At 55.8% G+C, this 18,345-nt stretch overlaps 1 protein-coding gene across 8 annotated transcripts in view; it reads left to right on the top strand.

The window, feature by feature from the left end:
* Positions 1-18,345, top strand: part of SORBS3 (sorbin and SH3 domain containing 3) — a 26,968-nt gene extending 8,623 nt beyond the window's left edge. For 2 of the 8 annotated variants that reach the window (XM_027597459.2, XM_027597463.2), the window contains 20 exons: positions 186-342; positions 596-713; positions 2,168-2,361; positions 3,188-3,251; positions 5,444-5,482; positions 5,938-6,031; positions 8,006-8,093; positions 8,342-8,428; positions 8,522-8,575; positions 9,358-9,444; positions 10,021-10,067; positions 10,445-10,584; positions 10,811-10,863; positions 10,988-11,034; positions 11,221-11,335; positions 12,751-12,876; positions 14,077-14,385; positions 15,192-15,286; positions 15,816-15,922; positions 18,022-18,345. In XM_027597459.2, coding sequence (XP_027453260.2) covers positions 186-342; positions 596-713; positions 2,168-2,361; positions 3,188-3,251; positions 5,444-5,482; positions 5,938-6,031; positions 8,006-8,093; positions 8,342-8,428; positions 8,522-8,575; positions 9,358-9,444; positions 10,021-10,067; positions 10,445-10,584; positions 10,811-10,863; positions 10,988-11,034; positions 11,221-11,335; positions 12,751-12,876; positions 14,077-14,385; positions 15,192-15,286; positions 15,816-15,922; positions 18,022-18,083 — 2,083 coding nt within the window. In that variant the 3' untranslated portion in view covers positions 18,084-18,345. Of the gene's footprint in view, positions 1-185; positions 343-595; positions 714-2,167; positions 2,362-3,187; positions 3,252-5,443; positions 5,483-5,937; positions 6,032-8,005; positions 8,094-8,341; positions 8,429-8,521; positions 8,576-9,357; positions 9,445-10,020; positions 10,068-10,444; positions 10,585-10,810; positions 10,864-10,987; positions 11,035-11,220; positions 11,336-12,750; positions 12,877-14,076; positions 14,386-14,923; positions 15,109-15,191; positions 15,287-15,815; positions 15,923-18,021 lie in introns of those variants that run through there. The other 6 variants (XM_027597462.2, XM_027597461.2, XM_027597455.2 and 3 more) reach the window with 6 other exon arrangements.

The following is an 18,345-nucleotide window of genomic DNA, read 5'->3' as shown; positions in this document are numbered from 1 at the left end:
AACAAGCAGCCCTTTGTGCCTCTGGGGGCCGGCTGGGCAGCCCGCAGTCCAGGGCCCGCAGAGGCCTGTTTCCTGGGTCCTTGAGCTCCCCCACCGCTGCCCCCTTCCCGCCCCCAAGGTTGAGCCCAGAGGGCACAGGCGGCTGAGCCCAGCAGGGCTTCCCCTTCCTCCTTCCTTCCACACAGAGGACACACAGATGAGCAGCTGGCACACCCGGAGCCCCCCAACCTTGACCCAAGCATGCAGGCCCCACCCTGCAACCTCGCGGCTGGGCTCAGCCTGGACCACCTCCTCCCTGGCAATCTCCGGGCCCACAGAGGGTCGTCCTCCCGGGGGGCACGGGTGAGTGAGACAGTGAGGAGAGGGTTCCTGTGGGCCCGGGGTGGACGGGCACCTCCAAGGACAGGTGAGGGAGCAGGAGGATTAAAGGAATGGAGGGAAGTGGCAGAAGACAGCTCTAGAGAGCCTCACTGGCTACCAGCGAAGGGGTCTGGCTGGCCCTCCAGCCCTCACCGTGGGGTAAACTGTGTCTGCGCTTGCCACCCTTCTGCGGAACTTTCGGGCCTGAGCTGCAGCTCCTGGCCCCTCCCCACAGGTGCCTGTGATCCGGAATGGTGGCTCCAATACCCTTAATTTCCAGTTCCATGACCCTGCGCCCAGGACCGTGTGCAAGGGGTACGTCCCCCAGAGGAGAGATGCTTCCCGGCACCCAGGTAGGTCTGCTCAGGAAAACCTGCTCCAGGAGTCCCATGTCAGGGGTGGGGGGATCAGAGCCTCCTGGGCCCTGCCATCTGGCACCACCCTGTGATGGGCAGGAGGGGCATGGAGGGCTATCAAGGTCCCGGGCCTCTGAGCTCATCTAGCTGCCCTTCTCTGTGTGAACACTGATGGCCTGTGAGTGTGAAATCTGCTGAGGGAGAGAGCAGGCTGACGCATCCCTTCCCTGCCAGCGGAAGGAAGTGTGCAGGGGACACTGCCTTGGGAGGCACGGGGACCTCTAGCAGGCTGAGGAATAGCTTGGACTGGGGATGGAAGGGTGGAGGAATGTGAGCATATGTTGGCTGCAGAAAGAGCAGGGGGCCAAACCGCACAAGTCTGGACTCACCAGCCAAGCCGAAGTTTGGAGAGGCAGCTCTGAGAGCCTGTCAGCCCCTGGGCTCCTACAAGTCATCCCAGCCTGGGCCATGGAGTCCAGAAGACCCCAGGACCTCCTGGGTGCAGGTCAACCCTGGGGACCCCTTTCCTGAGGAGGCAGACATCCTTTATTGAGCATCTCACTGAGGCAGGCACTGTGTCAAGTAGTTTATTCATTTAACAAATAATTGTTGAACGCTTAGAACATGCGGGACACTGAAAAGACACACTAAGCCTTCTCTCATTTAATCCCTTGATGTCCTAGAAAGATAAGGTACAATTATCAAACTTTTCCCAGCGAGGAACCAGAGTCTCAGAGATGTTCAGTCCGAGTCCGAGTCCGAGCTGAGATTCAGACCCTGGTCCTTCCAGCCCCGACACTCTTTTGCTGCAACTCTGGTGACTTGGGGCCTGAAGGTTCTGGGGAAGTTGAGGACACAGTCACCATGTCTGGTGAATGAGTTTCTGTCCCTCTTCAAGAGCCTTGTGACTGTGTGTCAGGCACTGTGCTGGGCACGGTCATACACACCAGATCTCTCTGGATGTTTGCCATGATTACCCTCGTTTTACAGAAGTGGAAACAGAGGCACCGAGAGGTTGCTTACTGTGCCCCAGGTCACACGGTCAGTAGGTGGTAGAGTTGGTGTCTGAATTCTTTGTCCCCCTTTCAAGCCCAGTGTCTCTTCTGCCACCCTACTGCCTTCCCAGCTAGGATTGTCCCCAGCATTCTCTGCAAGTAATGATTCCTAGCCCTCATTCTGAAGGCTTTTAGGACAGCCCTCGGAAAGGATAGGGCGGACACTGGCACAGATTTCTCAAGACAAAATCCATTTTCATTTACTTTAACTAAAAAATAAACAAAGGCCTCTGGTCCTGCAGGGAATGGGGAAGGCTGTAGAGTCTGTCTCATCAAGTCAAACAAGATGTTGAAACTTTTGAACCCACAGGATCAATGTTCTGAAGAGCTAAGGAACAAACAAGTCCAGGTGGGGCCCCTACCCATTGCTAATGCTCTGCTGCTCATTCCCTACAGACCCTGCTTGGTATCAGACCTGGCCCGGTCCTGGCAGCCAGCCCTCGGGGAGCCAGAAGATCCCTGCCTCCCAGCATCCCCAGAATTGGTCAGCCACATGGACCAAGGACAGCAAGCGTCGGGACAAGCGCTGGGTCAAATATGAGGGAATTGGGCCTGTGGATGAGAGCGGCATGCCTATTGCCCCCCGATCTGTGAGTCCAGGGCTGGGGGCCACTGATGATGGGGCCCAGGGACCTAACGCTGAGCTCCACTTCTGTGAATTAAAGTGGGAGCAACCAAGAATGCACCCAAACCATTTCAGACTAAAGCAGCGGTTCCACCATGATGGGTGGAACCACATAAATGACAAGCGCTCTTGTGGTCTGAGTTGCACAAGTGATCTGTGGGGGAAGGGGAGATCTAGAATGCTCCCCCAGGTTCTCAGAGGTGCAGAGTCCCTGCTGTAAGGGCTGCCCCGGGCAGGGACCCCCTCTGTTCATAGCCCCAGGGCCTGGCACAGCTGCTAAGTGAATGACTGGGCTGAATGAGCCGGCAGAGTCCTGAGTGAGATGCCCTCACACTGTGGCAGGCTTGGAAGGATCCAGAGCCCAGGCTCCGAGGGCCCTGCCCTTCTTCCAGCTGCCTGCCTTCAGTTCTGCATCTGAAACTGAAGTAGGTAACATACCTCCCAGGGCTGTTTTCAGTCTCAGCTGTGAAATGCCATTCTACCCCTATATTATTGCATTTATTTGTCATTACATAGAAATACATGTTTGTTGTAGAAACATCAGAGATATAGGAAAGCAAAGAGAAAAAATAGAAATCACCCCAAATCTTACAGCCTCGGGATGGAACACCACTGAGGGAGATCCTTCTCTACACCTTATTCATATGTAATGTGCCATATGGAGTTACTTTATTAGACCTATCACAACAGCCTGCCCACTTCAAGGGTGGCCAGAGAAAGGACTCAGGAAGGAAAAACTTCTGTGGCTTCCTATTAAGAAGGTGGCCTGACTTTGTCTTTTCTGATCCCAGAGTGTTGATAGCCCCAGGGACTGGTACCGGAGAATGTTCCAGCAGATTCACCGGAAAATGCCAGGTGAGACACCCTTCTAGGGCCCTGTCTCTGCTGAGTGGGCTCCAGCCCCTGGGGCTGGGGTACAGAGGGGCAGAAAAGGGAACTTAGCTGCTCTGGGAGGTCTTCTCCACCCACCCCAGGCTCTGTGGTGGGTCCTCCCTAAAATAGGCCAAAGGGGAGGAGTCTCCAAACTCTTCTGTGTCCTTGGGAGGACAATGATGACACACTGTCCCTCATCTCCTCTGAGAGTACCGGGAAGCCATGCAGTCACTCATTTGTTCAGTCAGTCCCCTGACCATCTATTGAGCACTTACTGTGTGCTGAGCACTATTCTAGGTGCTGAAGATGAAACAGGGAATAAAAAAGAATGTCACTTCTCCAGTGAAGCTTAAGACAGAGGGAGAATAAACAGATACATATTTAATATGGCAGATGGTGGTAAGGGCAAGGGAGAAAAAGCAAAGGTCAGTGCCCAGTGCAGGCTGGTGAGGGAAGGCCCTGATAGGTGGCATGTGAGCCGAGAGCTGAGGGAGGGAAGGAGCCAGCCCTACGGAGCCAGGCGAGGAGCCTGGCAGCAGGGGAAACAGCAGAGACCCAGGGGCAGGAGCAGACCTGGCCAGTTCTGGAGCAGCAAGGAGAGGCTGGACTGGAGTGAGAGGGGCATTGGTGGGGGACAGAGTCAGAGTGACGGGATCTGGTCACGGAGGGCCTTCGGGGCCCTGGTCAGGGCTTTGACTTTTACTCTGCAAGAGCGAAGGAGCCAAGGGGAGTTTCTGAGCACAGAAGAGTGACATGCTCTGAAGGCTCACTCTGGCTGCCAGCTTGGGTGGGAGATGAGGCAGTGAAGGACACAGCAGACCACTTAGGGGGCCTGGCTTTTATCCAGGCTAGAGGCCGACAGTGTCTCAGACCAGGGCAGTAGCAGCGGGCCTGGTGGGATTCTGGAGACAGTCATGAGAATTTGCTGATAGAGTGGATGTGGCATGAATAAAAGAAGTCAAGGATGACTTGAAACCTGAGCAAGTCAAAGGATGTTGCTTCCAGATTCAGGGAGGACTGAGGGAGGTACGGTCTAAGAGGCTTTCAGTTTTCGATGAGGTCCGTCTGGCTGGAGATGTCAAGTAGGCAGTTAATATGCAAGTCTGTAGTTCAGGGGTGAGGCTTAAGCTGCAGATGGAAATACCTGGGATTCACTCAAAAAGATTTTGATTGAAAGCTCCCCAACTAATTCTGATGTGAATCCCTGCGATGGATGGGGTTTTTTAGGCCAGAAGACTAGCCAGGATCACCTGGGGAGATAGACAGAGGCCCAAGCACTAAGCCCTGAGGCACTTGGATGTGTAGAGGTTTGAGAGATGAGCAGAAGTCAGCCAAACAGACTAAGAAGGTACAGCGGAGAGGAGACCCAGAGTTGTCTTCCTGAAGCGACATGAAAAAGGAATTTCAAGGAGGAATGATCCACTGTGACAGATGTTGCTGATGGGCCAAGTATTTTGATTTGATAACATGGAGGTCACTGGCATCTTTCTTAAGAGTGATTGGGGCAATCGTGGTGGGGCTGAAAATTTACTTATGGAAAAGGGGAATTGAAGACAGTGAATTTGTTATGGCCAACTCTTTGCTGCAAAGGAAAACAAAACGGTCCTGGAGCTGGAGGACGGTATGGGATCTGGAGAGAGGCATTTTGGTCTGCGTTTAAGACAAGTGCTGTTGTGGCACGTCTGCATGCCAAGGGGATCAAGTAGGTTGGTGGGTCAGTAGCTTTTCCTAGGAGGCCCCGGAAAGTCATGAGCACCATGAGGAGTGGATCTGGGCAAAGGGGGAAGGACCAGCATTGAGAAGAGGGTGCAGAAAGGGAAAGAGGGAGAAGGAGAAGTGGAATTTCCCTAACCTGACTTGGTGAGGGCCGGTTTACAAAGGTCAGGGAAAGGGTGTGTGTGGGAACGCAGGGAGGGAGGAGCAGGAGGGTTTGGGCAAGTCCACTGCCTGGGTTGGCTCACTCAGGCCCTAAGTCTGCCAGAGGCATTTCAAACCCTCCAGAGAACTGCCCTCCTAATTCCTTCCCTCCCTCGGGACATTCTTCAGGCCCTGACTCAGCCCCTCGTCCCCTGCCCTAGGCAGGAGGACGGCTGGGAGCCGCTGAGGCAGCCTCACGGGGCTCGCCATCCTCGCTTGCTGCCCCACCCCTGATCTGGTCCTTTCTGCTCCCGCAGACCTGCAGCTGGACTGGACCTTTGAGGAATCACCCAAAGGTGAGGGGGGGCGGGTGGCCCACCCCAGCTCAGTGCCCGTATTTGCCCATCTTGTAAGCCATGCCTGGCTTTGAGGCTCCCCAGTTGGCTTAGTTCAACTTGAGAAGATCGTATAGCCCATTTCCGGTGAGCTCCAAATTCCCTGGTAGGTGGCAATGAAGAGCCTCGGCTTCACAGTCCAGTGAGAGTCTTCGCCCTGGCTGTGATTTCTCTGGGCTTCTCTCTCTTCGTCTGTAAAATGGGGACACTACCTACCCCAGAGTTGTGAAGATTTAGTGAAGAGTGTAAAGGTTTTGGTGCAAAGCCCCCATAGCATGGTCCAGAGCACCCCCAACCCTGTTCCCACAAGCCACCCAAGAGCATGTGTGGGAGTGGGTGCCAGAATCTTCAGTGCTCACCCAGGTACCCTCAAGCTCAGCTCTTGCCTCCCCTGGCCCGTCTTCTCCCACCTTCAGTGGCTTCCTCCTGTGCCGCCTCTACAGACTCCAGGCATCCAGGGCCCCAGCAAAGACCTGTGGCCAGGCCAGGCCAGGCCTCTTCTCTGAGTGGGTGAGTCCTCCTGGGAAAGGGGCCCAAGGGCTGCAGAGGGAAACTGGCTTCCTGGTGGGGACTGGCACCCCCTGGTGGCCACAGCCAGTACAGCCTCTCCCCCCACCCCATCTCACAGCTCTGCTCCTTCTTAGGGTCCCCACCATTCCAGATACTCTCTCTCGCTCCCTGCCGGGGCCAAAGGGGAATGGTGGGCAGGGGTGGGCTTTGCACCCATTCCTGGTCAGGAATGCCTGCGTTGCTTTTGTGGTTGGTGGCAGGAACTCATCACGCCAAAGATCCACAGGTCATAATGGGGCGAAGAGTGGGGTGGCCCATGGCTAGGCGTGGACCTGTGGCCATTCACTCCAAAGCCTGAGAGAAAACAAGGAGTGTAGAAGATCCTAACTTTCCTCCCAAGAGGATCCGACTTTCCTCCCACTTCCATATAAGTGAAGGACGTATCCCTTTGCTCTGCACAAACCACACAAGCCCAGCCCAGGCTGCCGGGGTCCTTGGGCAGGGGGCTCAACCAGAGCTTGAGAATCAGCAGGTTTGCCTCAAAGTGAAATCAACGAGTTTCTTATTCCTTTACAGGAAGGGATTAACCTCAATAACGTGGCCATACCTGGCCTGTGGCTCTTGGCATCATTAATAAGATAGAGGCTAAGAGCTCAAGATTTGAACGCAGAGTTTGGATTCCAGCTGGTGCGCTGCCACTAGCCATGTGAACTTGGGCAACTTAACCAGTCTCAGCTATCTGCTGAGTGGGGACCACACCATGGTTGTGAGGGTTTAGGCACATAGGAAGTCTCTACGTGTTATTATTTTTTAAAGATTTTATTTATTTTTTTGAGAGAGAGACACAGAGAGAGAGTACGAGCATGAGTGGGGAGAGGAGCAGTGGGAGAGGAGCAGAGGCAGAGGGAGAAGCAGACTCCCTGCTGAGCAGGGAGCCTGACATGGGGCTCCATCCTGGGACTCCAGGATCATGACCTGAGCCGAAGGCGGACACTTAACCAACTGAGCCACCCAGGTGCCCCTCCACGAATATTACTAATATACAGGCTCAACTATGACTAGAGCTTCCCTAAATTAAGAACGATGTATTCTATTCTCATTATCAGTGGTATTACTAATATTATTGTTTCTAAAATAGAGAATAGAGTCATAGTTACAGCCAATAAATCCTGACCCTCCGGTCAGACATTCCATCATTTGATAATCTTGGTACAGTGGTGGAAACATTCAGACTCAACAGATTCTGGAACACTTAAGCCAGCCAAGAAAAGAGCCCTGGAGGGGAACGAAGGCAAATGTGACAGTGTGGAGCCTTGGTGGCTGGAGTGGTTTCACAGATGACATCACTGAATGCAGCACCCTCAGGGAACTGAGGCGCAGGGAGCAAAAACAGCTTGCCCAGGGCTCCCGAGTCAGGGCTGCAGGCCCTTTGCCCTGCCCAGGGTTCTCCTCGGACTAGGATGTAGACCCACCCACACCTTTGGGCATGTGTGCAAGACCACTCCACTGCGACAACCTGGAAGACCAGCCTCGTCAAAGCTGCACAAACATACATGCCACAGCCGTGGGGCCAGACTAAACACGCATGTAGGGTATTTCACTAAGGCCAGTAGGAAGGGACTGGCCACTGACGGAGCAGATGCATGTGTTAGGCCTTCTCCTGGGCATCTCACATATGTTCTCCCACCTGAGCTTCACCGCACCCTCACGAAGGTGGGACTCCTTCTCATATTATAGGTATTGAATCTGAGGCTCTGAGAGTGCAGGAACTTGCCAAAAGACCCCAGCTAAGTGATGGAGCTGGCACTTGAACTCCGAGCGCATAACTCTCCACTGTGTAACACTGTTTTCACAGGCTGGAGCCAGTGAAAGCCAGGGGGCAGGGGGTCGGGGTAGCATGTGCAGGGCTGTGTTCTCACTTATGCCTTAGTCTCCCTAAAAGGAAAATGAAGAGATGTCCTCCCCTTTCTTTAGAAGAAGCTGGGACCCCTCTGAAGAGGCTCCTAGAAGCACCTTCAACTGTAATCCTGGAGCATCCTCCCTACATCAGACCCCAAATCAGGTACCCTTCCCAGCATCCTCCCCTCACTGCCCCTGGCACTGTGCTCTTTGACCAGGCCCCTCTGCTGAAGAGTAGGATAATGCCCTTTCGGTTTGGAGCCTGTCCTGTGCAGCCAGGAGAGCCCAGAATCCTTAGGAAGGCACTGGCAGGCAGAGGGGTGAGGCAGTGGCCTACAAGCCTGCTTTTGGAGCCTGAATAGTGTCCTGGTACTCCTCTGCTCAAGCTGATGCCCACCTACTTCCATGCAGGTGGCCAGACGCCAAGAGAAAGCAGACAATATCTGGACGGAAGATTCTTGGAACCAGTTCCTGCAAGAACTAGAAACTGGACAGAAGGTGAGTGTCCTGCTGGCCCTCTGAGAGTGCACATACTCCTTGGTTAGTGCATTTTGGAATCCTCCCCCACTGACTCACCCTTCCCACCCTTAGCCCAAGAAACCGCTGGTGGATGACGCTGTTGAGAAGCCCTCCCCGCCCATTGAGGTGAGTGCTGCAGGACAGGTTGGAGGGGGAGGGAGATAGCTATGCTCCAGGACAAATGAGGGAGACTTCTGGGTGGTGTTGGCCCCAGTGACCACGCGCGGAGGCCAGAGACCCAAAGCTCTGACCCTCTCCGGTCCCATACGGTTTACCTCTGTATCCCCAGCACCTGGGACAGTGCCTGGCATACAATACGCACTCAAATATGTGTTGAATACATGTCTCTTGACCAAAGTGGGAGCAGAGAAGGGAGTGGTCAGTGTGGACTTGTATTCTTGGAGGTGGAGCTGGGAGGGCTTGGCCAGGCAGAGAGAGAGAGAGAGAGCACGCGCTCAGTGGGGGGGAGTGCAGAGACAAAGGCTGGAGGGGCAGTGGAAAGGAAAGCAGGTAGGGTACAGGCTGTGGAAAGCCACAGAAGACTTGATGAGAGAGGAAGTCGGGAGCTTTATGGGCTCTCGAACAGGAAAGTTAACAGGCACTATCAGGAAGTGCTAAGGTACCATCATGGGCGTCGGGATGGGTGAGCTAGCCCCATGAGAGGGCCAGTGAGAAGCTGCGGAAGGGCTGTCCTGACACCCTGAGACACAGCTCTGGGCAGGCCCACAGGCAGGGAGCCTGTCCTGGCCCTGTGCCCTGAGCCTGCCCTTTACCCAAGCACAGTGTGCTTTGCTTTGTCCTGCTGCCCACTAAGTATCTCGCATCTGACCTTCGATCAGTGCTCCCCCACTGTGCCCTCCACACCCCCCCCTCACCTGCCCAAGTCTCTCCCCGTAATCCTCCCCCAGGTCTTGCTGGAGAGAGAGCTGGCCAAGCTGAGCGCGGAGCTGGACAAGGACCTGCGGGCAATTGAGACCCGGCAGCCGTCCCCCAAGGTACCGGCCTCCCAGTCCCCTCCTGGGTGACTCTGGGACCCGGAGTCCCCCCGCACAGCGGCGGAGCGTGGGTGGGAGGGGCAGGCAGAGCAGAGGTGTCGCCTCCAGCCGCACTCAGCTGGGCCTTGGACGGGCTTCATCCCTGACTGCTGTCTCCTTTACAAAATGCGGGGCGTTGACTTTTCCAAGTGACCCCTAAGAACCCTTCCAGGCCGATTCCACGTCAGCCTGACGTCCGGGTGCCGGGTGCTCCCCGCCCCCACCTCGCCCCGCCCCCCCACCCCCGACCTCAGTCCGCAGGGACCCCAACCCCTACCCGACCCCGGTTTCCTGGGCCGGCCTCCCCTCTTCCGCCGCCCCACGGTTCCTCCCCGCCCCCCCCCACCCCTCCTCCTCGGCTCCTCCCGGGCTCCCGGCCCGCCCGCCTGCGCGGGCGACTCTAGGACCCCGCGTCCCTCCCACCTCTCCCCACCCCTCCTGCCCTTCCGAGCCGCAAACTTTTCCGGAGGCGGCGGCCCCGGCTGCCGCGGGGACCCGGCGTCCCGGGCCCTGACCGCGCCCCATCTCCCCCTACAGAGCTCCCAAGTGCCCCGACGGTACCGGGAGCCGCGGCCCCCCGCGCGGTGAGTGGCCAGGCGGGGCGCGGGGGACGTGGCACGGGGCGGCGGCGGCCGCGCGGGGAGGGGGCGAGCCCCGCGGAGGGCGCGGGAGGAGGGGCCTGGAGGCCGGCGAGTGGCCGCGGAGGGAAAGTGTCCCCGCCCGAGGACTGGGTGGCCGCGGCCGGCTTCCCACGCGTCCTCCCGCCTGCCGCGACCCCAGGCCGCACCCTTTCCCGGCCGCGACTGCTGGGGAAGTAGGACATCCTGTTGAGAGCCCGGGACGTGGGAGACGCCTTGGGAGGAGGCGGCGGGAGACAGGGGGAGACTTTCGGGCGGCAGGAGTAAGTGGCGTAGGGTGTGAGGCCCCAGACAGGTGGCTCACACACCGTGTCCCCGCGCAGCCCGGCTCCCGCCTGGAGCTCCAGTTCCCCGAATGCACTTTACCGGGGTTCCTCCCGGCCCCTGAGCCCCCACAGAATGGCGGATGGAGCAAGCCCCTTCCTAGGTCGTAGGGACTTTGTCTACCCTTCCTCGGCTCGAGGTAAGGACCAGCTCCTGCTCTTTTTCTCACCCGGAGGCCCGCCACCGTGCAACCGATATGCTGGTGCCCCGTGCAGCTGGGGTGGGGCTGGGGTGGTAGGAGGACGGTTACAGAGCCCGCTGCTAACACTGGCCCTGTGCTGGGGTTGGGGGGGGGGAGCAGAACCCCATCCCAACACCCCGCCCCAGACATGGCCTTCCCAAGCTGAGGTAGCGCTTTTTCACAGACCCTAATGCCTCTGAACGAGGGGGCAGCCCAGCCAGGAAGGAAGAGAAGAAGGTAAGGAGGGGTGGGAGCGCTAGGGTAGGGTGCGTGGGGATCTGGGGTGGTTCTCGTGGTGGCTGTTCTAGACCTGCCACCTGCTTGACTAAGGTGACTCCCTCTGTCCTCTCCCCCTGCCCAGAGGAAGGCTGCCAGACTCAAGTTTGACTTCCAGGCACAGTCCCCCAAGTAAGTGCCCTTCTCTCCAACCCGCACCCCCAAATGTCTCTGCACCCTATGGGAGGAGAGGGAGGACAGGGCTGCCACAGCCTCCCCCAGAGGATGGAGGAGACTCTGGGTGCACAAGACAGGGTCTGAAGGGAAGGAGGATTGGGAGGCCCTCACCTTGCTGGATATCCTTGCTCTGGCCTGCAGGGAGCTGACTCTGAAGAAGGGTGATATTGTCTACATCCACAAGGAGGTGGACAAGAACTGGCTGGAGGGGGAGCACCATGGCCGGCTAGGCATCTTCCCTGCTAATTATGTGGAGGTAAGCAGAGGAGCAAGCAGGAGCCCAGCTGGGAGGGTGCATGGGTTTGCAGAGACTTAGAGTGCAGACCCCTTTATCCCTGCATGGCCCCTCTGTGGAGCTGATTGCTCCTCCACATCTTACAGGCTTCCTGGTAGGTAAAACTGTGAACTCCAGGGGGTAGGGGCCAAGTCAGCCTCATTCATGCCCTTGCCCCCCCCCCCGCTCGCTTGGGCCCAGTGCTTTGCCTGCACTCGGGACATGTTTCTTAAACGAGCGCCAAAGGTGGAGCCTAGCCCATGAAGAACCACATGACCCCTCTCCTGCACCAGAGGCCAGCAGCCCAGACTGTCACCATTCAGCATCCGTCTCTCTCACGCTGTCTTTGGGAAGGATCCTGAGGGCAACTGCCAAGAGTACGAAATGTGTGACAGCTTATAAATCACACATACATTCATCACTTCCTTCGTGTCTATTACCTCCCTTGTTCCTCTTATTAACCTGAGAAGTGATCAGTCATCCCCATTTTACAAATGTGCTTGCTAAGGTTCGGAGACAAGTGGTTAAGTACAAGATCCAGAAGTGTCTGGCTTGCTGAGTCGGTAGAGCTTGCAACTCTTGATCTTGGGGTTGTGAGTTCGAGCCTCGCAATGGGGGTAGAGTTTACTTAAAGATATGATATCAGCATTTAATGATATAAATTTTCCTCTAAGCACTGCTTTATCTACACCCCATAGATTTGGATTTTTTTTTTCATTCAACTCTATTTTCTTATTTCCTTTGTGACTTCCTCTTTAACCCATGGATTGGGTTGTTGTTTAATTTGGGCTTTCGATTTGATAAGTATCAGTAGGCCTCCCCTACCTTCAGAACAGTCGCTCTGATTCTGAAATTCCACAAAGTATAGCCAGTATTCCATTGTATCAGTAATTTACATCTTAGTATGAACTAGTTTACTAGCTTCTTGATTTTTTTACGAGTAGGGTGAAGCAAAGAGAATATGGGGATTCTGGGCACTGGGTGGGGTAGAAGGGAGGGGAAAGAGGGACACTTGGTTCTCAGCAGTGGTAAAATGTTAGATCCCCACTTTCAGGTCAGATTACCAGGTATGTGCTGCTTTTTGGAATTCCTCATTTACTTCTGGGCTCCAATTTAAGCTGTCTCTTAGGACTGGCTTCCCTCTTTGCTCTGACATTGCCTACTCCACACCTCTAGGGGAAATTCTTCCTCCAGTAGCCTTCTGGGACTAACCACCCCTTGGCTGTGCTCACCCCAGCCACCCCCAAGCTTGTGTCTGGTGTCCATGTCCTCACTGGCTTTGGGGGCAGATCGCGCCCATACCATCTTCTCTTTGTTACCTTACTCTCCCGGGAGCCCCGGTTCTGTGCCCAGTTGATGCCCAGGCTGAGTCTTTCTCGTGACCTTTCTTCCTGTAGGTGCTGCCTGCAGATGAGATCCCAAAGCCCATCAAGCCCCCAACCTACCAGGTGCTGGAGTATGGAGAAGCTGTGGCCCAGTACAATTTCAAGGGAGATCTGGAGGTGGAGCTGTCCTTCCGCAAGGTTTGGCCCTGCAGGAAGTGGGGGTGGGGGTGGGGTGCATGAAGACATAGGTAAATATGTGTAGCGTCAAGTGTACCCATCTTCACCCAGTATTTAAAATTTTTCCTAATCTCTTTGGATATGTTTCCCTTCATTTAGCCCATTTTTAAAGAAGTTTGAAACTAGAGTAGTTGCGTTGTTTTTTTTTTTTTTTTCCCAGTTGCAGGTTGGTAGGCTGTGAGATCACAGTCAGCATTTTTAGAAGAACAGAATGGAAATGTTAGAATAGCTTTCATGTAGAAAGGGTATTTGATCAAACTTTTAAGCAGTTACATGTATACCCATGCACATGTGCACGTACTGGCTTATTATTAGGACATATTTTTTGCTATAGACCGTGGTCAAGGTAAGTTTGAGAAATGTTGTCCTAGAAAACAGGGAACTGGTCTCCCTTTGGTTGGTTTTTGGGACAGAGGCCATGCACGCCTCTTGTGAATGTCCTCCGGAAGAGCTGGCCCCCAGGAGAGAGAGGGAAAGGCTGGGTGGAAAGAGGTGGGGGGCAGGAGGGGGCTGGAGAGCACCCTCCCCAGGGCCGCCTCACCTCATGTCAGCAAGTATGTTGGCTGGAGGACACACTGGCCGCCGTCGGAGAGTTCGTGTTCTGATGCAGTGGTGATGGGTCACCCAGCGAGGAGGCGGGGACAGGACCGTGTCGTGGCAGTGGCGGCTCATGCCTGTCCAGTGCTTCTTACCAGTCTGCCATTGATCTCCTTTGCTCCTCAAAGCAACAGCATTGTTATCCCCACGAAACACGTGAGGAAACTAGGCTCAGGGAGGCAAGGTAACTGGTCCAGGGCTGCACAACTCAGAACTGGCAGAGCCCGATTCGTTAATAGCCACCAGAACTCTAGGGACCAGAACTCTGGGGAGAGGATGCTGTGAAGTCCAAGGAGTAGGTGCCGGGTGGGCTTCCCAAAGAGGCCAGCCTTGATCCACACCCAATGCGGCATGTTGTGGGAAGAGCCCCGACTTCTGGGCTCCCTCAGGCAGCCTGGGCTCGGCTCCTGACTCTACCACTGCCTTGTGACATGACTCACCTTCTCTGAGCTGGCTCGCTTGTGCAAGGCGCTAGGTCTACGTGAGACGGACCCCCCGGGGCCCTGTTGGGGGCATGGTGCCCTGGAGGGCCTTGCAGATGCTCATGCCCTTCTGCACCCCCAGGGGGAGCGCATCTGCCTGATCCGCAAGGTGAATGAGAACTGGTACGAGGGGCGCATCTCGGGCACGGGGCGCCAGGGCATCTTCCCCGCCAGCTACGTGCAGGTGTACCGCGAGCCCCGGCTCCGCATCTGTGACGACGGCCCTCAGCTCCCTGCATCTCCCCGCCTGACCACTGCCCGGCTGGCTCGTCACTCCGGCTCCCCGTTAACGCCACACAGCCCAGTGGACCCCACCGACTGGGGGAGCCGGACCTTCCCCCGCCGCGCCGGCTTCTCCTTCCCCACCCAGGAGCCCAGAACCCAGACCCAGGTAGGGTGACCTGCCTCAGACTAGAGAGCTGATCCCTGCTCCCCACACTATTTCCTCCATTCCTTTGGTGGATTTGCACTTTGGAATCCTTCCTGGTGTGCCCCAGGACAGAGCAGTGGGAGAGCGGGGCAGAGCCTTGCATTGCAGAGCCACCCTAGCCTTGTGGCCCTCACACCCGTGAAGTTGGTTTTGGCCCTTGAGCTGTAGTTACAGCTGGGGGAGGCATGGGGCAGCCAGCCAGCTCTAGGTGTGACCCCAAAGCCAGCGCAGGCCTCCTGACCCTATAGACTCCACTCTCGTGATCTGCCTATATCAATATCTGGGACATGGTCATGAGGGAGTCAGAAGTCTGCCATTCACCTGCTGTGTGACCTTGGGCAGATGACTTACCCTCTCTGGATTGGGTTTCTCAGCTGTGGAATTGGGTAGTTTGAACTAAAAGTTTGTAATAGCTGATGGGTAAAAGACTTCATTGGTCTTCCTACTGAGGTAGGCCGTAAACAAGGGCCTCCTCTCCTGTGCTCCTCCATTCTCTCAGCAAACCGGTGTGAGCAGGCACGGCCAGTGCACGGACGCCTCCCATCCCCTCCCAGGTGCTGACTGTTAGAATCAGCCTCCTACCCTGCCTGGGCCTCAGCTTCCGAGCACCTGTGAAGTGAAGTGCTCAAGCAGACCTCTTTGTGTCATGGGGGTTGAGAGGATAAGATGGGGACAGGATGAGAAATGCCGCTGCAGGGAGGGGGGGCCGGTGGCACTCTCCTCCCTCATGCTTGTGTGTGCCTGCCTTTCCTCCTGTGGACCCCCAGAGCACCCCTGGGTCAGCTCTGTCCCATCCTGGAGGCTCCAGCCGTCCCCTGGACCTGGGGATGCCCCCCAACACCGCTCAGATACACTGGACCCCGTGAGTACCATCTGGGGATGCTTGGTCAGGGGTGGCATGTTGCTTGGCAGGCAGTACTGAACACACTGACCACCCCCCTAGCCTGCCACTTCCCCCCTAAGATGGATTTGGTAAACTCCTACCTCTGGCACTTAGGGATGATTTGGTGGGGGGCCACTTGTCTGTGATGGGCCTGACCTGTCCCGGCCAGCCCTGCAGCCTTAAAGCAAGCCTCCCACCCTCTGTCCCTCGGCCTCAGCCTCCCATCTGGGTTTCCAGTGTGAAGTGTGCGAACTGGTAGAACTGACTTGAAGGCAGTGGGAGCTCCGAGGAGGAGGGGTTGAGGTGGGTAGGGCTCGGGGCACACGGAGCAGGCCACGGAAAGAATGCATTGAGGCCAGACAGAGTCACCTTTCTTGAAGCTGGGCCAGGGGATAATGGAGTCATCTGGAAAATTAAGGGGATGTAGCAACACTTGGGTTAGACTCTCTGGGCCTGACCTGAGGCAGGGGCCAGGCTCCAGTGGTTGCCATGATGCTGTCTCCCACAGGTATCGGGCCATGTACCAGTACAGGCCCCAAAATGAGGATGAGCTGGAGCTGCGGGAGGGGGATCGGGTGGATGTCATGCAGCAGTGTGACGACGGCTGGTTCGTGGGTATGTGGGCCTGGTGGGTGGGCCGCGGGGCCGGCCGGAAGGGGACTGTCTGTGAGTACCCTGGCGGGATAGCTGGGGGCACACCAGAGGAAGTATCCTAGGGTGCTGGGGGCATGACCTGGGGGACAAGTCAGAAGGGGACATCCTGGGGGTTGCTGGGGAGGTTCGGGTGGGCTGCTACAGCCTGCCAATACTGGCTCAGCCAAGATTCACGTCTGATAGACGAGGCCAGGGTCATTGATGAAGTCGGTGTAGACTCGGGGGCAGCAGGTTTCCCGACCCTCACACCCCTGCTCCTTCCCACCACACACTTGTCTCTGGAGCAGTTTTGGGGGGAGGGGCCTGCCTCCTGAGACACTAAGTTCCTGATGGAAAGGACCAAGTCTCACTCACACCCATGCATCACTCACCCCCACCCCCAGTTAGCAGCTGGCTCCCCAGTCCACAGGGCTGGCCCTAGGGCAGCTCAGTTAAAGGACTAAAGCAGGAACCCTCAAGTTGGCCTTGGCCTGGTTCAAGGTGACCAACCCAGCAGGCTTCACATGGCCTTTTTCCTCCGAGTGGGCAGGGCCATATAGGCCTCCGCTTCAGAGGAAGGGGCCATCCTCAAAGAGTAGTGAGCAGCCAGAAGCCCCTCCCACTGCAGAGCTTAAAGGGTGGCAAGGCTGCTTGGGCAGAAGGGGCCCCAACAGCAGTCTCCTGACCTGGCAACCCATCCTTTCTCATCTGAATCCTAGCACCTCATTGCTGACCAAGTTTCAGACACAGCAGTGATAATGGAGCACTCACTTGTTAACGGTTCTTGCCTTGGAGGGGTGGGCTTGGGGGCACATTCTCATTTTACTCTGTACACCTCTGCATTTAAATTTTTTTTTTTTACCACTTATAAAGTTTTACAAATATAGACAAGAAAAAGCACCACTTTTGTGGTATTAAAACCACAAGTGCTTTTAGAGGAAAGGTTTAGAAAGTTCAATGTCTTAGTCACACTAGCACATTTCTTTATTTTTTATTTTTTTTAAAGGTTTTACTTATTTGACAGAGAGACAGAGAGCACAAGCAGGGGGAGCAGCAGAGGGAGAGGGAGAAGCAGACTCCCTGCTGAGCAGGGAGTCCTATGTGGGGCTTGGTCCTAGGACCCTGGGATCATGACCTGAGCCAAGGCAGATGCTTAACCGACTGAGCCACCCAGGTGCCCCCACATTTCTTTTTTTTAAAGATTTTATTTATTCATTAGAGAGAGAGTAAAAGCAGGGGGAGGGGCAGGCAGAGGGAGAGGGAGAAGCAGACTCCCCACTGAGCAGGGAGCCTGAGGCAGATGCTTAACCAACTGAGCCACCCAGGCACCCCACACCAGCACATTTCAAGTGCTAAGTAACAACATGTGGCTAGTGGTTATCACATCAGATAGTACAGGCAGGGAAGGCTTCCTGGAGGAAGTGGGGGAGCTAGCCCTTAATGGGCAGGTGAGGCATCCCAGGCAGTGGGACAGTATCAGCAAGGCCTGAGAGCAGGGTGAGCATGGGCTGCTTATCGGGAAGTCAGGATGCCAGCCTGCCAGGAAGGGAAGGTTCAGGACTTTAATTTCATTTTACATTCCTATATCTTCTAGCATTCTCTCTTCTCCACTCCAGAACACGGGTTTCTTTGGGGTTGTAGCAGACCAGAGGACTGGATTTTACTCCCACCTCTACCCCTAAGCAACAGAGTGCTTTTGGGGCATTCACTTGGCCTTCTCTTTAGGCCTTGCCTGTCTGTCCCATGTCTAAATTGAAGGTGAGACCAGTGAGTTTCCTCCACATTTAAGTTCTGGATTCAACCTCCGGCTTCCTTGCTTTCCTGAGGAAGATGGGGTAATTCTGTGCTGTGTGCCAAGTTATAGGCGACCCAAATTCCAAGTCCTTGAATGAGGAAGTGTAGCTTTGCCCATCTTCCCACTAGGGGGCAGAGTGAGTAAAACAAATCCTCCGTCCCTGGGACAGGGACTCCGCCTGCAGTTCCGGGCACTGCCAGTGGAAGTGGAAGGTCCCTCACCCCCACATTCCTACTCAAGAAGTCTGGGGAATGCCTTTTATGCCTTTTCTCTTTTTCTCTTTCAGGTGTCTCCCGAAGGACCCAGAAATTTGGGACATTCCCTGGAAATTACGTAGCTCCGGTGTGAGTGGTCTCCGTGGCAACTCAGAGCCCAGCCAGGATGGGGTGGGGAGCAGTAGCACTTATGGGGAGAGGATCCCCCCTCCATCATCCTTCCCCGAGACCTGAGCTGCTGGCATCTGCAGACAACCCCAGCAGCCGTTCTTCAGAGCCCCCCTCAAAGCCCCCTGGACTGCTTCCCACCCACAGCTCACAAACATTCCTCCAGCAGCCTTTTTATTTCCTCTCCTATCCCACTCCCCAAATATAGAGGTCTGCTTTGAAGTGGA

This window comes from Zalophus californianus, chromosome 2 (genome assembly GCF_009762305.2).
Source record: "Zalophus californianus isolate mZalCal1 chromosome 2, mZalCal1.pri.v2, whole genome shotgun sequence".
NCBI classification, from domain to species: domain Eukaryota; kingdom Metazoa; phylum Chordata; class Mammalia; order Carnivora; family Otariidae; genus Zalophus; species Zalophus californianus.
This window is presented reverse-complemented; position numbering and strand designations above follow the sequence as displayed.